The sequence below is a fragment of the Xyrauchen texanus genome, chromosome 24 (genome assembly GCF_025860055.1).
Source record: "Xyrauchen texanus isolate HMW12.3.18 chromosome 24, RBS_HiC_50CHRs, whole genome shotgun sequence".
In the NCBI taxonomy this organism is placed as follows: Eukaryota; Metazoa; Chordata; class Actinopteri; order Cypriniformes; family Catostomidae; genus Xyrauchen; species Xyrauchen texanus.
In genome coordinates this window covers 37,816,346-37,840,299 of record NC_068299.1, presented here as the reverse complement: position 1 = coordinate 37,840,299, position 23,954 = coordinate 37,816,346, and the positions used below count along the sequence as shown (strand labels likewise).

Here is a 23,954-nt window from a genome sequence, read left to right as displayed (position 1 = left end):
GTCAAAAATAAACGTACATTTATGGTCAATATTTGCCCCTGTATTTGATTTTGCATTTTGTAACATACTGTGGGCATAATTGTTTTTCTAACAATTTAAAACATAAACTGTGTCTAATCCATTTAGCTGAAAATTTCAATTTAATCAATTCATTAATACAAATTCTTAAGTCTGAGAATGTATAACATCTTACAGGTTACCAAAAAAAACCCAGAACAATTATTTATGGGGCATTTTCTGCATCCACAGTTTACATTTTGGGAGCATTTTTATGATTTTTAATGGCATTTGTGCCCCAAGCTCTCCACGCAGCGGGTTAGCAGATGTATCAAAAGGTTTGAGCATGTTTGACTCATGACAAGAACTCATGAAGAAGCCGTAATTTTCTCATCCAGAGGAGATTTCAGACATAAAGTGCTTGAAAGATTCGGAAAGCTGCTCAGAAAAAGTTTCAGTGAGTGTTCCGGATGGAACGGGGAGCAGGCGTGATCCCGTGAAGGGTGATGGAAGAGTGCATCTGTGCGGGCATGTGCTCCGGGATGCACTACTAGATAATGAAGCCGCGCACATCTCATTTAAATCACACATACAACTAATTTAATATTCATATATTCAAAAATATTGTATACTGATTTGCTGAAACCATTTAAATAGATTATTGAACAACACTAACGATTCTCAATTCAAAATCATTTTCAATATCAATGCATATGAATTGGCAGGATTAGCAATCAATGCATCGAGAAAACGAGTGAATCATTACACCCCTAGATGATATGGAATGTGAGAGTAATAAGATTATTTGTCATGAAAAGAACTGCCATTAAAACGATGCTTTAAAATCTTAAAGCCTCAAAAAAAGGCTTCATTTTCCAAACGCAAACGTAAAATGAATAGAATTTCTTGTTTATTTCTTTTCATTTTGGCCTAAACAAACAACATGAACATTTCTTTGGGAGACTGTGAGATGTCCTTTTTGGAGTTTCACATAGAAGTCACTTTCTGCTTATTTTGTGTGGAAAAGAGCAATTAAATAAAAAAAAAAATATCTGTTGTTTTCTCTAAAATAGGAGAAGTCATGCAGGATTCAAGTTGGGGGAACTGTTCCTTTTAAAGGTTATTATGTCAAATCCATTATTTTACTGGGAGATAAATGTATTTTTGCATGTAAAGCTTTATGAAGATGTGGCATCTCACCTTTAGTTCCACAGGACTGCTGGGAAAAGTTCTGTCTGACATCACAGTCACATTGTGTTTGATCCACTGGCTGAGGTACTTCACCATGTTCTGATATTCCACCCATTTAATATCCACATCCTGTTTCAAGAACAACATAAATATGCTATACTGTATTTCACTGTAATTTCAGTAAGATGTTAACAGCCCTATTTTAATGTATTATGTGGCTCATATTTTATATATTTAATTTTTTTGCTTATTTATTAAAGAATTTAGGGCATGGAAATTTAAAATGAATGTCAAATTATCTTAAAGGCAGGGCTGGACTGGTAATCTGGCATAGCGTGCATTTTCCCCATGGGCCGACACACTTAGAGAACTGAGTGGGCCAGTGGGTTGGTCGCAAAAGGGACAAATGTGCCATGATTATCTAAAATGAGCCGCCGCGTTTGGGCCAGTTGCTATTTAAAATCCAGGGCCGATTTCTCTTCCCAGTCCAGCCCTGCTTAAAGAGGTAATAAATCATTTAGATTATGTAAAAAAACAATTCCCAGGTTGTTTGTTGTGCCAAAAACAGTAATATATTTTGTGTTTTTTTCTAAAATACTTCTAATAATTGCTTGTTTGCATATAAGCAACATCCCCTTCACATGTGAAATGAGCACTCACACACAGGCTGCGGGGTTTGCTGTTGGGTCTAACATGTCACTCTCCCATCCTTCAAAAACAGACTCTTGCAAGCGGCATTACATTGTGACAGATTCACAAAACAATGTGCGCTGAAATCCTTCAGAAGGATATGCAGAGCAGCAGGCTATTCACACAGCCAGAAACAGCACAAGATAGTAGTTCATCCCCAAAACATTTAGCTCTCCAGCTTATTCTACTTAGGAGCTTACAATATAAACTTGTAAAACTTGTAAAGCTTATATCCAGCAAATAAATGGAGTCTATTCCTCAGGCAGCATTCTGTTCTATTCTGGGAATTCCTCCAAAGAATCAAGAGAATTGCCAAAAGCTTCCAACTTCTTTTATTTCCTGCATAACAAGCCTCAAACTCCTCCAAGAAACATTGCAGAAGAAGGCAGTGCTTACTGTATGTAATGGGAACATTTAGACACAAAGTTTATTTGCAAAGACCAAGACAAATTCCCTAACCCACCCAGCTAACAAACAGTCACTATAGTGTGTCAGCTAACTAATATCATCCTTGTGCAAATCTCTGAGCTGTTCATCTAGTAGCAGTGTGTATATCCACAGACAGGAGTCATGGCTTAAAACAAACATATTTTTGTGTTTCAGTCATAAAATGGCAGTAGAAAGAGAGAGCGAGGACAATCACAAGACTAGAGACATGCTTTCATAGTGCCGTCACTAACAGCCACACACACACACACACACACACACACACGTAGGTGCAGCCATCTTTATGAGGACTCTCCATAGACATAATGTTTTTATATTGTACGAACTATAGAAACTATCCCCTAACCCTACCCCTAAACCTAACCCCAGTACCGCCACTCCCTCAGACTATGCAGTCTGCTTAGGGCACCAACTCCCTAGGGGGGCACCATATTACCCTAGGAAGGCTGTATGTCCACCGGCTGCCCTTTCTCGCACGTTATACGTTATTCAAGGACCCGAAAGCAGTTGCGGAACACAGATGAACGCTTCACGGTCATATTACGCAAAACAAAGAACCGAATTCTTCAGAGGTGCTAATAATTATTCTGCATTTAAAACTTAAGTCCGATCAACAGTAGGCTTGGGAAATATATTGAATATTCATGACATTTTTACAATGATTTTGATGATGATTTAAAGATAAATGAATTAAGTTTCCTTAAGACCGTGTCATTAGACTAGTTTCACGATTTATCCTACATTAATTTCTCAAAAGTGTTTAAAGAATAAAGAAAATGAACGCAATAAATCATACCCTCAATCCATACATAAATTCCGTAATAATGTTCAGCTATTGGAGCAATTCAAGCTTGATGTAGCACTTGATTTTGGCAGCAGGGGGCAGTCAGCGCAGCTTCAGCTTTTCAGGCAACATGCCTCATAAAACCAACCAGAACAACAGGAAGCACGTCCTTCCAAAGGTGCGCTTTCGCGTTCAGACAGCTGGACCGAACACGACAGAATGCTGGGATCTCAAGAAGCGCTTTACAATGTTTCAAACTACTGTTAACTTGACAAAGCACCCTAAAAACTGCACTCATGACTAGGGCCGTTTCTAGCTATAAGCTATATAAGAGGTCCAAATAGGATTTTGCTTAGGACCCAAATATTTGAATACTGGACTATTTAACTGCTTTCTTGTCATGTTTATTTTCCTTTGAGGGCCAAGTTACAATTATTGAGCTTGAATTATATTTAACCCAGTATATTCATTTGAAGTGATTAGTCTTGACAAACATTTTAAATGTTATTGTAATTTCCTAGATGTTTGATGGTACTTACATTTGCATTGACACCCTCCATACCATCCGGTGCTTTGGGGAAGACATCGTATAACGTTGATATGTAAGTAATGACTGACTTCTCATCCGGAGAAGACACGTCCACATCTGTTAAAAACGGCAAAACATTAGCTCAAGTACAATGCAAGCTTATAAAATGTCTTACAGTTTTGCAACAAAGATTACCCTTCCTCTAAAAACTACTAACTACAGACAAAACAGTGTACCATTTCTATAAAGTGTTGAATTGCAATGTTTAGTCTTCTGTCAGAATAAAGTGAGGATAGTGCTAGCTTTTGGGCACTGGATACCATTCTTAGCTCCTAGTGTTGCTTTACAGATGACAATAAAACACACTGTGAAACTGCAAGGTGAATAATGCAATATGCATACAATCATGATGATAAATCAAGAATATGCATGCCAATATAATGACACTAAGCAGTTCCACCAGCATCCTCTGCTGAAAAAGAAAATATCTTAAAACAGCCTTGAGATTAGATATTGTTCTTCGTCCAGTTCAGTGTGGATAAATCCATTTGTTTAGTCACAATGAGTTGATTAACATGTATGCTGTTGAAACTCACCCTCTGGGTCGAGTAGTCGTGCCACACCAAGCTGCTCGGCCACACAGAACGCTTGTTCTAAGTTCGATCTGCTGCTCTGTGTTGATACTTGGCTCATATCCACCAGATCAGGCCTAAATTAAGAGACAGCCATGATGAAACCATCTTATTCAACAAGCTTTACATGTCTGAAACCTTGCCAGATATATGACAAACCATTTCATGTATGCAATGTAATGGAGCTGGGAGATTTTGTTTTAATGAATGTTTGATGCACAAGATTAAACATGTAGCCTATTCACTAAATTAAGATGTCATTCAACAGCACACAAGGATAAATCCAAAGAAAACTTTGCTTTCCAAAAATACGAAATATTTTGCTTAAAGAAAAATGAATGTCCTCAGACTCATCGCAAAGGTTCTGCCCTATTCCAACCAGTGATCAGCACTGGTGTGCTGTTTGGGACAAAGTATATACATTTTAGACTCTTTGTATATGAACTTGTTGCCCTTTTGACCTGATGAGGTTTCAGAGCTGAATTCAGAGAGCTTGGTGCTAACTTTATAGATGTTATTGTTTCAAGCATTGTGCAGATGGGAGTCTTGCACATACACACATATATGATAAGACACACTTAATTTAGTGCTGGTGTTTCCACCCGGTTCTCAACAAATAAGGCCACTTCACTGCAGCCGTCGCACTTCAATGGGTCATAACAATATGTCCTGAAAACCTTGAGTTATCTTCAAACTGTGCAGAACGCGCTGTGCCAAAGAAGGAATCTTTCTTGGCAAAGTCTCAAGAGGGTATAAAGACTTTAAAGTTTGGTTTTCAGACTAACAGCTCAGCTCTCTGGCTCTCCGCATCTGACTTCCAACTTTGAGGCCTCATCATACTATCCGTACTTTAACTTCTTTCATTTAATTACTTTGTTCATTAGACAAAGACGAGACATAGTATTGTTAGATTAATTCCAGGACTTAGTCCTTGGATATATCCTTAAGATATATCTACTTAACATTACAGAACCAAACGTACATTTTCTTTATTATTACATTTATTCTCATTAATTCATATCTTATTAATTTTACAAATGTGTTAGTTATTAGTTATTGCTTCTACAAATCATCTGATTTATTGAAGTCATTTTCCATCTGCTGGATCTCACTGCATCAAGAATGTAAGTCACCTGCTGACTGTGTGTGTGCAAAGGATATTTCAAATGACATTTCACCAAACTGTGAGGAGCAGGTAATAACTCTGAGGCCAAACTAATAGAATATTCCAAGAATATAGATGGGAAATATGTTTACATACATTAAAGCTATAAGATATTTACCTGGACAGCATTTTTAAAATCAACATGAAGCACGTCTGTAACCCATTTTACTTTAAAGTGACATATTTCTGAGTGAAACAGGATATTCAATAAGAAAAAAAAAAGGTATGGCAGAATATTTGGAATCAATTAGATCATGAAACATCTGTTACACAACAGAAATACCACACATAACAGTGCCGCAAGTGTTTAGTGTCTTCATTTCACAGTGTTTTAGCCAAACTATAAAACATCATAACATGTATGCTTCATGGAGAGACAATCACAGAATGCATTACAACAAGCTCAGTAAAAACTCCATCCAGGATGTCAACCAATGGTTGATCATAGCCTAAATATATTTATATTTCATTCAATACTAAAGACCCATTAAAAACAGTTCCATCAAATTACAAATGGACTATTTTACCCCATATTTGTGTGTGCTGTAATTAAATAATTGCACAGTATGCTTAGAAAATTAAAAATAGTTTGCTTACTGAAATCCTTTTCAAGTTTCTAGTGAGGTTTCAGGTTTTGGAACAAAGCTAAAGAAACTATGATGTTACCTGTACTTATGAATAATAGCGTTGAACAGTCGCCCATCCCTCCAGGAGGTAGTGAAATTGTCACAGCGGACCCCTACATAGCCTTCAGTCATCTGCTGGGACCACAGCAGCAGTCTCTCTTTAGCCGTCATGTCCTCAGACTCTCCTGTCACATGGATGTCTGAGATCTACAGAGAGGAGAGACAAAACATTTTATATCCTGTTAATATTGTTAAGAACATAAAGTATAAGAATAATAAGGCTCATCATTTAAAAAAGTGTCTATCTGTGTGTCATGTCTATCATTCATATCTATTTAGCATGGTGGCCCAGGGGTACACAACACAACAATATCTGCAAATCAAACAAAAGTTGAAAACACAACAGAAATAAACAAACGCAAAATGAAATTAAGCTACAACACAACGGATAAAGCCACAAAACAATAGAAATAAACCACAACACAACAAAATGAACAGAAAATTAATGTTTTTAAACACTGTATTTTTATTTGTGTGGCAGTTCTGACTGAATGCAGATGAGAGCATGATATTGTTCAATCTTATATCCATTGTGTTATGGCTTTTCCATTGTGTTGTGGCTTAATTTTGTTGTGTTGTGGCTTTTCTGTTGTGTTGTGACTTATTTCTGTTGTTTAGTGACTTTTCTGTTGGTTTGTGGCTTATTATCGTTGTGTTGTGGCTTAGTTTCATTGTGTTGTGGATTTTCTGTTGTGTTGTGACTTACTTCTATTGTGTTGTGTTGTGGCTTTTCTGTTGTGTTGTGACTTATTTCCATTGTGTTGTGGCTTATTTCCATTGTGTTGTGCTTTTCTGTTGTGTAGTGTTTTTTTTTTTGTTAATTTGTGTCTAATAATCTTTGTGTTGTGGTTTTTCTGTTGTGTTGTGGCTGAATTTCAATGTGCTGTGGTTTATTTCCATTGCATTTCCAGGTTTGTTTTTATTGTTGTTGTTGTTTGTTTGTTTGTTTTTACGTTTAATGTGTTGTTCACTTCTGGGTTACTGTAATTTGTTTAATATATATATATATATAAGTCATAATCCCTAGATTAACTAATTAGTAGCAGAAAGTCAAAATGTCCTTCCTTAATTCTTCCTCCTCCTGTTTTTCATTCTTTCATTTCCTCACTCACTCAACTGTTCAAATTACATCATCTCACAGGTTCTGCTATAATACCAAATTCAAATCGGACTGTTCTGCAAATAATCCAGCAAAACCTTATTTTGTATTTCACACAACTTTCAAACTGAAATTTAAAACAAAATTCTATTAACGGAGAAAATGTGCAATTTGTAGGCAGACAATGGTAAAAATGGGGTTAGCTAACAACACAGCAGTCATAAAAATGTGATAACTAATGTAAATGTATGAGCAGCCAGTAAACATTACTAAACAATGCATTTTACCCAAATTAATATTTAGTTAAATTAGTACAAAAGTAAACAGTGCCTCATTAGTCCTCTTTAACAAATATTATAATTTAAATGGCTATATTTTTCTGTCTCAGCATTTAATCTCTTCTGGAGCAAATAGCCAGATGCTGATTCATATGACATTTGATCATTGATTTACCAAAGCTATTTATAGTAGTCTCAATGTTAAATTACATTAACCCTTAAATGCATATCTCAGGTCTTTAGAGACCCGGGACCTCACTCCACCCACTGTCCCTCACCCAATCTATCTTTATAAATAGTGTATATAAAAATAAAAATAAAAACTTGCCAAAATTACAAAAAAATGTAATAAAATTAATGGTTTAAGTACCAAAAGTGTATAAGGTCATTAGAGACCCGAGGTATATAAGAGTGTTGTTGTTTTTTTTTGTTTTATTTTTCACTTCCATAAGTTATATTTTTTATGATTCTGTAAGTTTAATATCACAGGATGTCTATTTCTTTGTTTATTACAAGAGAAATGAGTACTATATTCATACAAATAAATACTATGTCACGTTGACTTTCTGTGCGACAATGAATTATCAACACTGTTGAATTATCAGTAGACGCACTGGTATACTAGTACTCAGTAGTATCATTATCGGCAGATGCACTGGCACACAGCTGGCCCACGGGGCTGCACATATACGCATTTCCCCCAGTGAGCCTTCTTGCACAGGTGCTGTGCAAGGTCAGGGAGGACGAGGAACAAGTCACACTCCCTATTGGCCCACCCGGGCCTGGTTCTCGGACCTCATACTCCTCACGACAGCCCCTCCCTGGAAAATTCCTTCTTTCTCAGGGGCAGGGCATGCTCTGGCATCTGCATCCAGACCTTTGGAAACTCCACATCTGGCCCCTGGACGGGACGTGGAAGATCTAGCTGGTCTACCACCTACCATCGTAGACACGATCAACCAAGCCAGAGCCCCTTCCACCAGGCATGAAGTGGCACTTTCATGCAAATTCGCAATTGGTGTTCTTCCCGGGCCGAAGACCCACAGAGGTGCGCAGTTAGGTCAGTGCTCTTATTCCTGCAAGAGAGGCTGGAGGGGAGGCTGTCCCCTTCCACCCTAAAGGTGTATGTCGCTGCTATCGCAGCCCACCACGACGCAGTAGATGGCAAGTCCCTGGGTAAGCACGACTTAATCATCAGGTTCCTAAGAGGCGCCCGGAGGTTAAATCCCTCCCGGCCAAGCCTGTTCCCCTCCTGGGACCTCTCGGTAGTCCTTGCGGGCCTCCAGAGACCTCCCTTCGAGCAGCTAGAATCAGTTGGACTCAGGGCCCTCTCTGTCTTCCCGGCCACATCGCCGAGCCGAGGCGCAGTAGTGGCCGGACCATTTCCGTCTCCTCAGAAAAATCCTGAATGAACTCTAGTATTTTCTCGCCTTTATACCCGTATGTCCGGGGGAGGGGTATGCAAATACTAGCTGCCAACTTCTCATTGGCCTTTTTTCATAGATCAGAGGTATATTCGGTGCTCAAGAGAGACCCCTAGTGTCACTTCTCCGACACAACGTCTCGTTCCCTCCATCAGGGAACGGAGGTTACATCCGTAACCTAGAAGTTACTGTTATTGTAGCCAGTTGCATCTCATTAAATTTCAGTGTGACATTAATGAATCATTTTCTAGATTTGTCCTGATTTGTTGCATTGTCTCTTTTGTTTATAAAAAATAAAACATCCAAATATTTCAAAATATATAACATTTTATTGTTTTCTAATTTTCTTGAAATTATTTTTTAAATGTTAGTGTAACGCTTCCCACAAGAAGGAGGACAGGAAACAGGTGTTCAGCGCAAGGTAAGCTTTTATTCTCTTTCTTTACAACACACAATGTAATACAAGCGCACTGAGTTGGCTTGTCGTCTCCCCCTGACTGGAGGCTCTGTGTCTGCTTTTATGCCGCTCTCCTCGTGCTCACTGGAATTAGAGACAGGTGTTAGGCATAATTTAGCTCAGGTGTAAGCGCCCTTACCGCTTTCCTCTCCCGGACGGGCGCTTGACCATGCCCCTGCTGCCACAGTTACATTATCTGGGCATTTTCTACAACCTGTCACGGTTCCAGCATATGTGCTGGCTCTGTTGTTTGTTTTTCTCTTACTCGTGTCTCACAGGTCCACCTAAATACGTGATCAGCGTTTCCACGGGAACGCTGATCGATCTTGTGGAGACGCTGATCACGATGATGAGTTACATGCCCGCTGCCACCTGCTTTCCTCTAATTGCACTCCCTTCTTATTCCTCATGTTTCCTCTCTTTCTTTGCCAATTTGGTGCACAGGACTGTGGAGAAGGATTCCTTGATATCTACCTGCATCGTCTGGGATTCGCTTGCACCTCACCAGCTTCTACAGACTCTCATCTGAATGCTCTAGACTTCCTTTACAAGCTCTTGGTGGCTCGCTAGTTCTCCAACTTCTTCAGCCAGTGCAGGATGCACCTTCAATTGACTTTTGATAACTTGTGAATAAATACTGTTGAACTCTCTCTCTCTCTGCTCTTGGGTCATTTATCCTCCCCAGTCCCCAACCCTGACAGAATAAACTGGCCAGCATGGACCCAGCAGAGGAGACAACTCTACGCTCCACCCTCTCTCAACAAGACACTTTGCTTGGAAGACAACAAGACCAGATATCTGCTTCTAACCGAGGTAATAGGTTCAGCAGCTCCGCTCTCCCTCTGCTCCGAGTACAGCGCAGGACACCCCCTCCACATCTCCGGCAGCTTCTCACACCCCCTGGTGACACGAGGCACGCACAATTCCACAATGTAATTCTCAGATATTCACTGTTCTTCTCCTTGCAGCCCTCCACATACTCCTCAGACACTATGAAGATTGTGTGTATCATCACACTCCTTTCCGGGATGGCTGGAGAATGGGGAACAGCGATGTGGGATAACCGGCATCCATGTTGCTCCTAATATGAAGATTTCTCCTCTGAACTTTGAGCAGAGTGTTTGACCAGGCAGCTCAAGTTTGGGAAGCTGGGAGGATATTATCAGGGCTGACCCAGGGTAATTGATCAGTTGCCAATTACGCCACTGAATTCCTCACCCTGGATGCTTCCAGAGACTGGAATGGTTCCGCAATGAGAGATTTGCTCTTGTGAGATCTCACGGACACTATTCAAGATGACTGTACTCTCTGTACCTTCCCCCGTGGTTCACCGATTTGGTGGACTTAGCCATCCAGGTGTATAACCATTTCACTCAACGCAATGAGCATTGGCGGTGCCGCTCTTCCCCCTCACAGAGAGTTAAACCTCACTCACAATCCATGCCTGCAACCAAGAGTTCCTCTTGACTTTGAATCTATGCAGGTGGGTAGATTTCCCATGCCCCAAAGGAAAGGCAGCGACGACATCAAAAGGGTTTGCCGTTCAGCCATCTTGTTGCCTCCTGTCCGTTATAAGACAACGCTCATCAGTAGTTAGGGGATAACTGCCGAGCATGACACCCTTGGAAAAAGCCCCCGGACACCTAGTGGATCCAGCACCGAAGGGAATTTCATTGACACTGGTGTCCAAATGGTGGCTTCCCAGGATCCCACTGGATGAGCCCATCACCACCCACATGCTTAGCAGCATGCCCCTGTCAGTCATAACCCATTCCACTAAGCTGGTCACTTTGATCTCCAGAAACCACACTGGACAGCTGTATTTTGGGGCTCGTGAATGACATGCTTAGAGACATGGTCGATCATTTTGTCTTTGTTTATCTTGATGATATTCTCATCTTCTCCCAGAATATGCAGGACCATGTGTGGCACGTCAGGCAGGTGCTTCATCAGCTGTTAGAGAACCGGCTGTTTGTCAAGGCAGAGAAGTGTGCTTTTCACATACAGTTGTTTGTTTGTTTTATGTTTTGTTTTGTTTTTAATTTAATAAAGTCCATCCTTAACCTGCACTTGAGTCCTCACCTCGCTACCCATTCCATGACACGGGTCTCTAAAGACTTATTACTTAAGTAAGACTGTTTGGGAAAATTACAATACATTTAAGGGTTAAGCATTTGGAATATAGCAGTGTGCTACACAGATGGTGACAAATGAACAGTGAATGGAAATGGACACGTGCCCTCTAGCCAATACACATCTCACCTTACTTCACACTGCTGAGAAGGGTTTGCTGAAAAAGTTAAGCCAAACAACACCTACTGACTCAAAAGAAAGCACATATTAAAGCCAACAGCTTCAGTCACAGCCTGCTGAATATGATAATGAGCCCATAACGTACATGCTGCCATTGAAGTAACTTAATAGATTCTGCAGGCCAGCCATAGCTTAATTATAGTTTGTCAGAATGGAGTAGAGCACATGGTGTTTAGACTGTGGGTGTAGAAACACTGAGCCAAGAACCAAACACACCAAAACATGTAAACTGTGAGTAAGTATGCCATCAAGTACTATTAAGTAAGATGAATGAACATATTGAGGAAATTCATAATAATTCTCAATGAAACTCTAAGCTATGTACTGTTCATCAGTTCTCAGAGACCATATTTAATTTTAGTCAATATTAATAATAATTATACATTATTATATATATATATATATATATATATATATATATATATATATATATATATATAAACAATAATTATTAGTCATCAATAGAACTATTTATAACCCCTTAACAAAGGCACCTTTAATTTAAAGTGTACCATTGTTACATTTAGACCCTTAATTAGATTTGTATTACATTTAGAGCATTTATTACAAATAGGACTAAAACGTATTACATTTAGGCCCTTTGATACATTTAGGGACATTAATATATTTAGGACAGTTTATTACATTTGTGCCCTCAACATGTTTTTAAATTTAAATCAGTGCAAATAAAAGGTGGTACCAAGGGAGTAAGATGTATAAATACTTTATTATTTAAATAATACATAATTTTCTTAAAATTGCCATTATGAGAATATTATTGTGATGACACATTTTATAAACTGTATAAAAAAAATCCTAATGGTCTTAAAACAGACTTAATTTTTATTTATACAAAACAAAATGTCTTGTTTTTTAATGATTTGGAGGTAAAAAAAAAAGGGTCATGACATTTTCTTGACAAATTTCGTGAGAATCTCCGTTACATAAAAAAAATCATCCTTTTGTGTTCCAAGGAACAAAGTAATGTAATACAAATACAACTACAATATATTTCATATTCTATGCCTAATGGACCATTATTCCTGATTGAAAATGTATTGTCACATCAAAAGCAGCATCTAATATGTTGACAAACGCTTGCATTACCTCCTGGTGTTTAGCAAAAGCATGGTAAAGATCTTGCTGGCCAGTTTCCAGAGAAGCTTGGGAAACTAAACCTCCTGAGCAAGTGAGGGCCCTTCTTCGTTTCCAGTGCACTTCAGTGTCACATATAATTTTGGAGAGCCCCTTCATGTTCTCCAGCCGCTGATCCATGCTGCTCCTCCTGGAGCTCTGTCCTCTTAAAGTCCGGAGCAGATGTTCCACCACCCCGAAACTCATTGCCCTCCTCGACTGTCTCCACAGAAGTTTCTTCTCCAAAAGCCCATCCTTTGAAGCAATGCCTCTGGAGCTCTTAGCGACGCCATGTAGATTGTGCTCTATGGTGGGCAGGCTTTCGCCCTTGTCCTTCCGAGGAGTAATTGGTCTTCCACCAGTTTTAACTCGGAGAACTTCGACTTCTCCAACGTAGACCACATGGCTGATGCTATCTTGCCTTGGCCTTGAAAGCTCATCTTGGTTTGAGTTAAAAGTATTGATCGGATTGAGAGAATGGCTACAGGTTGAACCATTATCCAGGTTGTCACTCCTGCAGCTATCCCTGCGAGAATCATTGAAATTTAACTTGGCAGGTTTCCTCTTCTTCCTCCGTTGAAAGTATTGATGACCACTGCGCTCTTCAGGAGTGGGTCTGATTGGGGCTTTCGTGGGATCGACATAACATTCCTCCTTGGAGCTCCTAACACATCCACACATATTGCCCATGATGGTCGCTCATACTACTAACGCTGCCCATCAAACAAAAGTTTCCCTCCTGTCTGCAAGCTCTGAAAAAGTTCAAAAGTTCAGGAGCTCTTTAAGCCCAAGAGGGTAGCAGCCAGCCTTGCTTGTGTTGAGATATGGAGGTGATGTCAGATAATCCAGAAGTTGTCCCAAACATCCAAAGCAGATGATGTGATTCCCTCCATGAAGCTGGAGACACTCGAAATACACTTCTGTTTCCTGTATCTCACATTCACAGGTCTCGTTGCAAAGCCCGGCCCTTTCTTCTCACACTGCCAACAATATGGATATATCTCAATGACCTTTGAAACTGCACCCTTTGCCCTGAAACTCCAGAACAAACAGTGCACAGGTTGAGGCACCCGGCAAGTGACATTAACTAACACAGCTGTAGGTAGCTCTGTCACAGCTGATGACACGTCACAGCCCTCATGTGATGTGTAAACAAAGCCACACCCGGAGCCCTGTTGGTGTTGAGTTTCCAGAGACCGGCTTCATGGTCAGAGGCAGGAGAGAACAAGGAAAAGGGGAGTGGAGTTGGACAGACTCTCATCCGAGAGCGTCTGGTAATTGTGTGTCCTGTGTGAAAGCTCTGCTAAACAAGTTGAGCCATTCAAATAGGATATACCAGGCTGTGAGAGTCATGGCCTATCATACGGGCTTTAAAAATTACAGGACAGCATGGCTGGCTTGACAAATACAGGGCAAACTATAATGTCCCAGACCACAAAGCTCTCTCTTTGCTGTTCAATCTGTCTCAAACATAGAGCAAAGCTCTGGAGGGGTCTAAGTCCAGTACTTCAAACAAACAAAGATAACCAGTGGAACTCATTGATATGGAGGAAGATAAATTATATAGGAGATACAAACTTGCTTAATCATAACAAGGGCATTTCATATCAGACATCTCAATTGTATGGTTATAATGTACACTACCGTACACTTACTCATTCTTATATATATATATATATATATATATATATATATATATATATATATATATATATTATTATTTTATTTTTTAAGTCATCAAAAGTATGAAATAATATAAATGGATCTGTGTTGTATTTTAGCATTTTAATGTAGTCACCCAATGTAGACATCAATTTCAAAAACTTTTTTTTTAATTACATTTTAGTTTTATAATAAAATAAATTAATATGGTGGCACAATTATATTTTTGTCCACAAAACTAATTTCAAACATTTAAGCATACGCCTTCAGATTAAATTATTTTTAAGATCATGAGAAACATTTCAGTCAAGTGTTTCAAAACATTTGACCGGTAGTGTACAATATTATATTTTCACCTTGCAGCTGAAAATGGGTAAAAAAAAATCCCACAGATCGTAGACCAGAATATCATAGAGACTTTAGGGTGGCCTCTTTGACTTGGACTAATAAAGTAGGACACCCTAGAAACCACAGAGCAACATTATACAAAGCACTCTTAGCAACCGCACAGCAATGTGCTAAAGCATACACTCAGAACACCATAAGAACTGCCTACTGTTGCAGTGCCGATTAACCACTTAGAACACCATAGCAACCACAAAGCAACATGCTACAACACACTTAGAACACCTTAGAAACAGAATAGCAACTCGCTAACAATTATGCAGGACACACTAGCAACCATCTAGTAGTCTCCTAGCAACCACCAAGAACAACATTACAATTGCATAGCAATGTGCTACAAAACACTCAGAAAACCTTAGCAGTGTAGCAGTGCTCCAGTAATAACCTAGAACACCATAGCAACCGCTTAGCAACAAGCTACAAAATACTCAGAACACCTTAGGTACCACATAACAGCACCCTAACAACCATGCAAGACACCCTAGCAACTGCCTACCAGTTCCCTAGCAAACACCTAGAACACTATAGCAACTGCATAGCAACGTGCTACAAAACACTCAGAACACTTTAGCAACCGCATAGCAATGTGTTTAAAAAAATCTTCAGAACACCTTAGGAACTGCATACAAACATCCTAGCTATTACCTAGTAGTCCCCTAGCAACCATCCAGAACACAAACAGCATAGCAATGTGCTAAAAAACCAGCCATATCTCAACGCCAGAATATCACAGAGACATGGGGGTGGGCTAATTTGACTTGTGCCAGTAAACAACCACCTAGCAACCACCCAGGACACCATAGCAACCACCTAGTAGGGCCCTACCAACCACCCAGAACACCATAGAAACCACATGGGAACCAAATAGCAACGTACTAAAAATGACTCAGAATACCTTGGAAACCGCATAGCAACCAAAAGCTTTTGAAACCACATACTGGCTAATGTCTGCTTGATTGAGAGTTAACAGAAAATGACTTTGATTTAAATGTTCAAATAGACAGTATTCAGATGCAAGCTGTGGATATTGTATGATGGATCAATGGGTTCTGCTAAATTTATCTATAAGTGTAAGTTACGTTGTTTCTCACAGAGTTGCAAACACTTTTTATTTGCAAATGTAATTAGTTGGAAACCTATTAAAAACTGGATTCTTCCAAAGAAGTAAGGGCTAAAAAATATAAACATTGATAAAAACTCTAATGTCTGGACAGAGCTATCAAAAACAACTTCATGTACCATCCAACTGCAGATCATGAGGGAACAGGCCCACATGCACTAGCGCTGCATGCCCAACGGCTTGCGTGAGACTGACAGCGGCAGGTGCTACAGCACATCCCCACGCTACCTGTCAGCAAGTTTTATGAACTCAAGCATTATTTAACACATTCTTTTGCTTTGCTCCATTTATCGATTTTTTTAACTTGTTTTGAGAGCCCTTGTGAGTCGTATGTGGGCTGTCAGGAAGACTGGGTCAGTGTGGTTTGCCAGAAGGATGAGCATTGGATTTGTTGGAGCACGCTGTGGTCGCATTCTTGATCACTATATGCTGCAGATGTGAATTAGGCGGAGCAGTGCATGTTTGTGTTCTGATCACGTTGCTGTTTCTAGGGCTAGTTGCTCGGTGCTCGGTGTTTAGTAAGGCATTGCTAGTTTTATCTTGGGTGTAGTTTGGGTGTTGCTAAGGCATTCTGGGCAGTTACTATGGCATTTCTAGGTGGTAACAAAGTTGTTCTGAGAGGTTGATATGGAGTTGCTAGGGTGATCTGGTTGGTTGCTATAGGGCTACTAGACAAGTGCTATTGTGTTCTGGGTGGTCACTAGTTAGTTGCAGATTTGTTCTGGGTGGTTGCTAGGGTATTGCTAGGTGGTTGTTAGATAGAATGATCAGGTGGTTGCACTTGCAAGGGTGTAGTGTTTGGTTGCTATGGCATTGCTACTGTTGGCAGTTGCTAATGTTCTGTATGGTCGCTAGGCAGTTGCTAATGCTATGGCATTACTAGGTGATTACTAAGGTGTTTGATATGTGGTTGCTAGGGTGTTACGAATGGTTGCTAGGCAGTTGCTAGGCTGTTTCAATGGTATTGTACTGTTTTGATTGTCTGTTCCCATTAACTGTCAGACAGTAATATAGCTTGAAAGTTCTAGGAGGAACTAAACTTCATAACAGGCATCAGGTTAGGGATTTAACCAAGTTTGTACAATAACAGTTTGTTTTGTCAAACCAACATTTATACTCATTTCAACAAATTGGTGCCTTTTAAGACCCCAGTACTATTCAAATCCTCCGTAAAGTCAGAGAAGCTGAAATACAGCAGATCAAAGCTGATTAGATATCAAACGCAGCAGTAAATAGAAATGATAAACATTGGTGTTTTCAGCTTCAGCTAATGTGGTTCTGCACTTTCAAGTCCATTAATAAGGTCGGACCTCTAGTGATCAGAGAATGAACTCATAAATGAAAGAAGTTTTCATCAGTTTCAATTGTATTTCATGTTCCTAACTTTCAATGAAAAACTAATGAGTTCAAACACAGAATGCAAGTCATGAAGAACAGGTGCAACAAATAAGATGCATAGAGACATTGTATATGTCACAGAAATCAACAACAAAATTGGCAAATCCTCAGTGTGGAGCAGCAGGAGTGTTCATGAAACTGTCTAAACAAATAAATAATATGATTTATTGTTAAAAACATTAAGAGATCATATTGACTCACTTGAAAGTGCAGAATTATGGTCCATATTAAACCCAATGTCAGTTTTGGGTTGCCATCCGTGATGTCATCATTTCTGATATTCACTAGTTTCACCTGTTCACACAAAAGTAGTTCAGATGAGTGACATTATAATATGACCATGCTGTTTTCTGCATTCATTATATGTAGGCAAAAACACTAAATACCATATAAAATCACCAAAACCTGAACACATTAATAGAATGACATGCAATGCTAGTTGACTGGGTTCTTCAGGTAAATAAGATTGTATTTTAAATGTAATCCTGTTACATATTAGATAATAAGTATATTATATCACTTAATATTTCCACAGAGGGAATAGCATGTGTGTATAGTATGCATACTTCACAAGTCACGTGATCACATAAATATTTGTAAGTCTTTTTATAATGTCATAATGTCATTAAAAATGCATTTGTTTTCCTGAACTAATTTACAGAGCAGTCTAATTCTATATTAGAAATGTAATTATAAGAGCAATCATGCAATTGAATCAAAACATGTATACAAACATGACAGTAAGGTAACATTAGCAGCGGTTCACCACAAGAGGGCGCTAGAGGACAGAATGTTGAATTGTATTGCTCTATTGACTCTCTATATTTTTGTGTAGGTAACTAAACCAAAACAATGAATGTGGGCTATGTGTAGTATGTTATGTGTAGTCCATCCCTCATGAATTCATGTCTCTGTTATTGATGGCACACTTCAGCTGAGCACGAGCACAGTTTACCGTCACATAGGAAACATGGAAATTAATCTCGATGGGAAACAGTCAGGCCCATTTTGAATTGCAAATGTTACTTATGGTAGCATTGTTTAGGCACATGACTTATGATGTCACAATTCTTTAGCAGAGAGTCAATACACAATCTTGCATCAATCACATAATGAGCCCTACTTCTCCCTGTTCTCTTGAAACACATTTAAACTAGAAATCTCACCTGTCTCTGTAACAAAAGCAGATTTTTAGAGTTAGTGGAATGTCCCACACTTTTTAAGCCAGTCAAAAATGACATTGGATTGGTTGACATGTGTCTTTGGAAAAGACTTAATTTACAGTTGGAGAAACAAGAGTACAGTCATGTGATCAAACAAGACATATTGAGCTTTTTAGGTGGCATCTCCAATTAGACATTTTGCATCTGCTCCAGTGTGTTTACCTTTCCTCACGGCGTGACTGGAAGTGCATTGCGTCATCAGCGTGGGAGACCGGGTTCGGATCTCACATTGAAACCAGGAAGTAATTGTGTTCACATAATCAGTGACGAGCATGATTCGGGGGTTGCATTTTTGACCTCTAACATCACATTTTTCATCCACAGATGGTTAGGTTTAGGTTTGGGGTTTGGGCTGAGGTGTTTAGTTTATAACATATGCATTCATCTTCACTGTATTACTGTATATCTTTACAGCATCAAAACAACATGCTTCACAAATTGCTTTTGGCACCCCTCTGTGGACATTTCACCCAGAGAATGGCACTCACACCTGCCCATATGCCCAACAACACTTGCCGCTTTGGCCACCGGGGGGAGTGTTTTGCATTTTGGTAAGCACAGACCAGATTTACCTAAAGAAAAGTCAACCTACTGTGTAGATTTGCATAGTATTGTATTATGCTGGTCTTACCTGCCGCCTTTTTAAGTAGTCCAGTGCAATCTGCACATTCTGGAGTCTATGGAAGCGCATGCGGCCCTTCTCCCGCGGCTATGAGGGGAGGAGAGAGAGAAGAAGTCAGAATAAATTTAATCTGACACAGCCGAGCCCTCGGCACCAGACACTCACCGTACCGTCTGCACAAATCCTTATGATGCTGCAAATCTGAACTACTGCACATCAATAAGAACATTTCCTCATTGAACATTACAGGCAACGCTGACAAGATAAAAGTTAAAGTCTTGATTGTCTGTGTCAGACAGCTAAAAACTTGTGCAGGTCATCAATTTATATGTCTTTGAAAATAGGTCAAGAATGAAAACCCTCATGCTGTCCCAAAATGCAGTGGGACACAAAGGGAGAATTCGTTTTAGCTTGCTTTCCATACAACGACGGTTCAAAGTGACCATGGTTGCAGGAGCGGTAAACATGAGGTAAACATGAATCGTAATCAGCTAGGATGGGGATAAAGATGAGCCTGGAGTGCCAGTTCAAGAGAGAGAGGGACACGCGGCTGATGTGTGAGTGCGTCTATGTGTTTTATGTTGTATTGAGTTCTTTTATGTAATTAAAGTTATGTTGACTGTTCTGCCGGTTCCCGCTTCCCCCTTGCCTATCCTTACACATAACATTTATGTTGGCAAATCAGTAGCTAAATGGTTACTATGTGGTTACTGTGTAAATGCATTTGTATTGCAAATTAATATACATTAGTAATTTGATAGTGACTACAATTAATGAACTATTACTTGTCGCAATGAAGCTTGGTACCTTAATCCATAATAACTGCATGGGCGCTTGCACTGGTGTTGCCACCCCTCATAGTCTGCATGCCACCCCATTGCTACCCCATAAAAACAATTCTAGATTGACCCCTGCATGGATGTCAAGATATTAATATGGTAAAGTAAACATCACAGGACCCATAGAAGTAGTCCTGAAAGCCAAGTATAAGCTGAAAGCCATACAATAGCTTTGTGTGAGGAACAGATGATGGCGCATTATGTTCACTTACAACACATTCAGTTTACAGTGAAGGACAAATTTCAGTTTGTTCCTCACATAAAGCTATTAAATGACTTCAGAAGACATAAACGTACATATATAGAATGCTGGTCATATGCTATGTGAGTCATTTACTACTTTTATGGTTTGTTAGGTTTTTGTTTTCTTTCCGTTTGACAGATTGAATCACTATAAAGTGTCATTGTACGGAAAAAAGCTGTGAATGCTTCATCAAAAATTCTCCTTTTGTGTTCCACCAAAACAAATAACAAATAAATAACAGCATAGAAGTTTTCAGCGAACAAAATGAGTGTGAATATTTCTTTTTTGAATGAACTATGCCATTAAATTGTAGATCACTTTCAAAAACATGAAAGAACCTAGCCAGATTTCTTGCTAACTTAACAGATGTAAATAGCAGATTAATGCTAAAGAGCAAAAAGCCAACCGCAAGATGTGAAGTAAAGCGATGAGATGGGTACAAAGCAGATAAGGGAGGAAAACCTTTTCTGCTGGGTGAAAAATCTCCATTGCCCAGCTAAAGCAGCAAAAACACTCCATTCACTCCTGTGTTTCTTGATGTGCATTATCTCAATGGCACTCATCAAGTTTAACATACAGTACAGTGTTTTGGATAGACTTGAGGAGAAATGTCCAGAGTTGAGCAGATGATGGATGACTTCCTTTGTAGAAAATCAAACAGCCATTTAGTGCAACAGCACTGTAAGGGCCAGAAATAAAGGACTGATATGAGATCCTTGTGTTTCATCAGAAAACAACAAGAGGAAATGACAACAGAAGGTGTATTATCAAATCCAAGAGTTTTCATCTCAAGGAATTCAGTCTTGTTCCATTCAAAGACAAATTTGGAAATGTAGTACATTTAGTGACAGTATTTGTGACATATTGTGAGCACGATGAACTTTCAAGACCCCATGAAATTGTTTGACAGATGCATATTTCCTATAGAACAGAACAATCTGGAACTGGAAGTTTAAATCCCATTCATTGTCTTCATAGAAAAATGCATTTTTAGCGATAATGCAAACATTTCAAGAATGACCAACCACGTATGATCTAAGAGGTTGTCAAGTCTGTAGAAACCATAAGTAATGTGATTTAATTTTTATTTTTATTTATTTTTATTTTTTATATATATAATTTGACTGCAGAATTTCTGGTAAAGAACTCCACTACCCATAATCCTGAAGAGAAATCCAATGTAAACAAATGCTAAGGGTCCTGATATTTGATAGTCCTGATAATGCCAAATGTAATGTCTTGATTTCACCAGTAAATGTACAGCATATTATGACAAATATGATTTTACTGAATAAGTATACTTTACCATTAAAATGTATTTTTGAAAAGAATACTTTAGAAACATGTAATCAGTGACACTACAATTTTAAAACTTACTACATTAATTTAAACTACTTCAAATGTATGTAATCAGTCACAGTGTAAAAGCATATATCTCTACAATTATGTAATTTTTGCTGTGAAGAATTATTAATATTTCTATTCTGGTGTCACTATTGCCCTCTGCTGTTCTGATTTTTTTGTCCCTCTCCATCCCCGATCGATCATTTTCCTCTTTAATGAACAGTCATTTTTGTTAAGTTTAACACGTAAGGAAATGAACTGTTTCATCTAATTAATCGATCAATCGAAGAAATAATCGAAGAGTACTCGATTATCAAAATAATCGTTAGTTGCAGCCGTAGAGCACCCACTTCCATAAAGTATTGGGAATGATATAATCTAAAACTACTTACACATTCGTATATATTTGAATATTGTGCAAGAAACTTCAAATAAGTAAGGATAACTTATATTCAACAGATTTATATTGTACTTTAGTTTCTGATTGAATTGTGTCATTCACAAAGCTTTATGGAACGAGTTCTGTTGTTTATTCCCTGATATTGAATTACAAAATGGAGAAATGGAGAAAATAATTTGGCACAAAGACTGCTGAAAAAGTGGGTGGGCACTGTGGCTCTCTATTAAAACAGGAAGTTTAAAATATAGCCAATAGCCTTAAGTTTAAGACATCCCACCAAAAAACTGAATTTGCTATTGACTATTGCTAGCCGGTAGTGCTGCACGATTAATCATATCGCAATCGCAATGTCAGCCTGTGCAATTATATGATGGCAAAATGCTGTGATTTTATTAAATAATTAAGTGCATGTGATGTATGGACATGACAGCCTATTCTCTCTGAGAGCTGTTCAGCGTGGATATCAGGTGAAGATGGACGCCGAGCAGACCAACACTGAACTGGTGGCCCGAAACAATAACACAGATCACAGCTTGGCGATATATCTTTATTTCATCAATAATTAAAGTTAATATAATACGGGAGCATGACATGTAAATAAGCACAAACTCCAAAACTGTCATTCTCTGTATGGTCAGAGCTGCTTCAACCAGTCGCGGAAGAGACCCAGTCTGAGCGGGAGTCGAGACCAGGAGTGATTTAAAGTTCCGCTTGCTGATGCGCGCTCTAACACGGAGATGCTTGTCTCTCACCCTCGCTATCTGCAGCTCGCAACGTGTTGCATCACTGATGAGATCATCATGATAAGATCAATCTTATGTGAAAAATAACATTAAAATTACAACAACAATAAAATGTGTGTGTGTGTGTGTGTGTGTGTGTGTATGTGTGTGTGTGTGTGTGTATTGGTTTTGGATAGACAAGAATGACAAATGCTTATCAATACTACTCTTATGGCTAAAATGTTTACAGTGTTCAGTGGCTAAAATGTCAGTATGAATAAATGTTACTAAAATATGACTAAAATGTCAAAAGTTTAAAAAGCCCAGTAAGCCAAACAAAACGAAGCACAATTACAGATGTGTTTGCGAGTGTCACGCCATATGACAAGTCTTCACAGAGATATAAAGAGACATGACCGTTATCACCGTTAGCAAAGTGGACCAGCCTCATACAGGACCAGGTGTGTAGGATCGCGACCCAGCCCTGTCCTCCGCCCTGCCACAGTCCCTGTTTGTTTGGACAATCTTATTTTCATGAAAATGTGTATGTTCTTATTTATTTAGGTGTAATATTGAGAAAATATCACGTTTGCAGTAACGCAAAGATATTATTTAATTTTGTACAAATATTTTAATTTGATAACAATGTGCATTTATAGTTGTTGTTGTTGCTAGTTTGTATGTTTGAGTTGAGAAATACACATTTCAGCATTATCAGTAATCTATTTGTGAATTTTCATTGATAACAAGCAAGTTGACTCATAATACCATTTGTTTATTATATCGCAAACGCATATCGCAATATTAGCCTCAATAATCGCAATATGACATTTTCCCCAAATCGTGCAGCCCTACTAGCCGGTGGCAAGTGGTATAAGCCTCTGTGAATTAGACGAATCATCAATATTTGTTGCCAATTGTCCTGTTAGAGAAAAATACATTTGGTATGCTATAGGGTCTATAGTGACCAGGGTCTATAGTGACCCAGGACCTCTTTCCACCCCCTCACCCTCATTAATTTTTACTTTAGTATTCCTCAACCTTTCTCTCTTGAAAACGTAACAATAAAAAATGCCAACATTACAAAAAAATATATATATACTTTTTCTAATTGCTTAATTATCAAAAGTGTCATACAAATGAATACTA

The 23,954-nt window shown here is 38.8% G+C and overlaps 1 protein-coding gene across 1 annotated transcript in view; it reads right to left on the bottom strand.

Moving 5' to 3' along the window:
* LOC127617765 (dystonin-like) overlaps positions 1-23,954 on the bottom strand; it is a 116,364-nt gene that overhangs the window by 19,352 nt on the left and 73,058 nt on the right. The window contains exons 5-10 of the mRNA XM_052089843.1: positions 19,266-19,343; positions 17,613-17,705; positions 6,102-6,268; positions 4,235-4,347; positions 3,649-3,755; positions 1,198-1,317 (exon numbers count right to left, since the gene is read on the bottom strand). Coding sequence (XP_051945803.1) covers positions 1,198-1,317; positions 3,649-3,755; positions 4,235-4,347; positions 6,102-6,268; positions 17,613-17,705; positions 19,266-19,343 — 678 coding nt within the window. The remainder of the gene's footprint in view (positions 1-1,197; positions 1,318-3,648; positions 3,756-4,234; positions 4,348-6,101; positions 6,269-17,612; positions 17,706-19,265; positions 19,344-23,954) is intronic.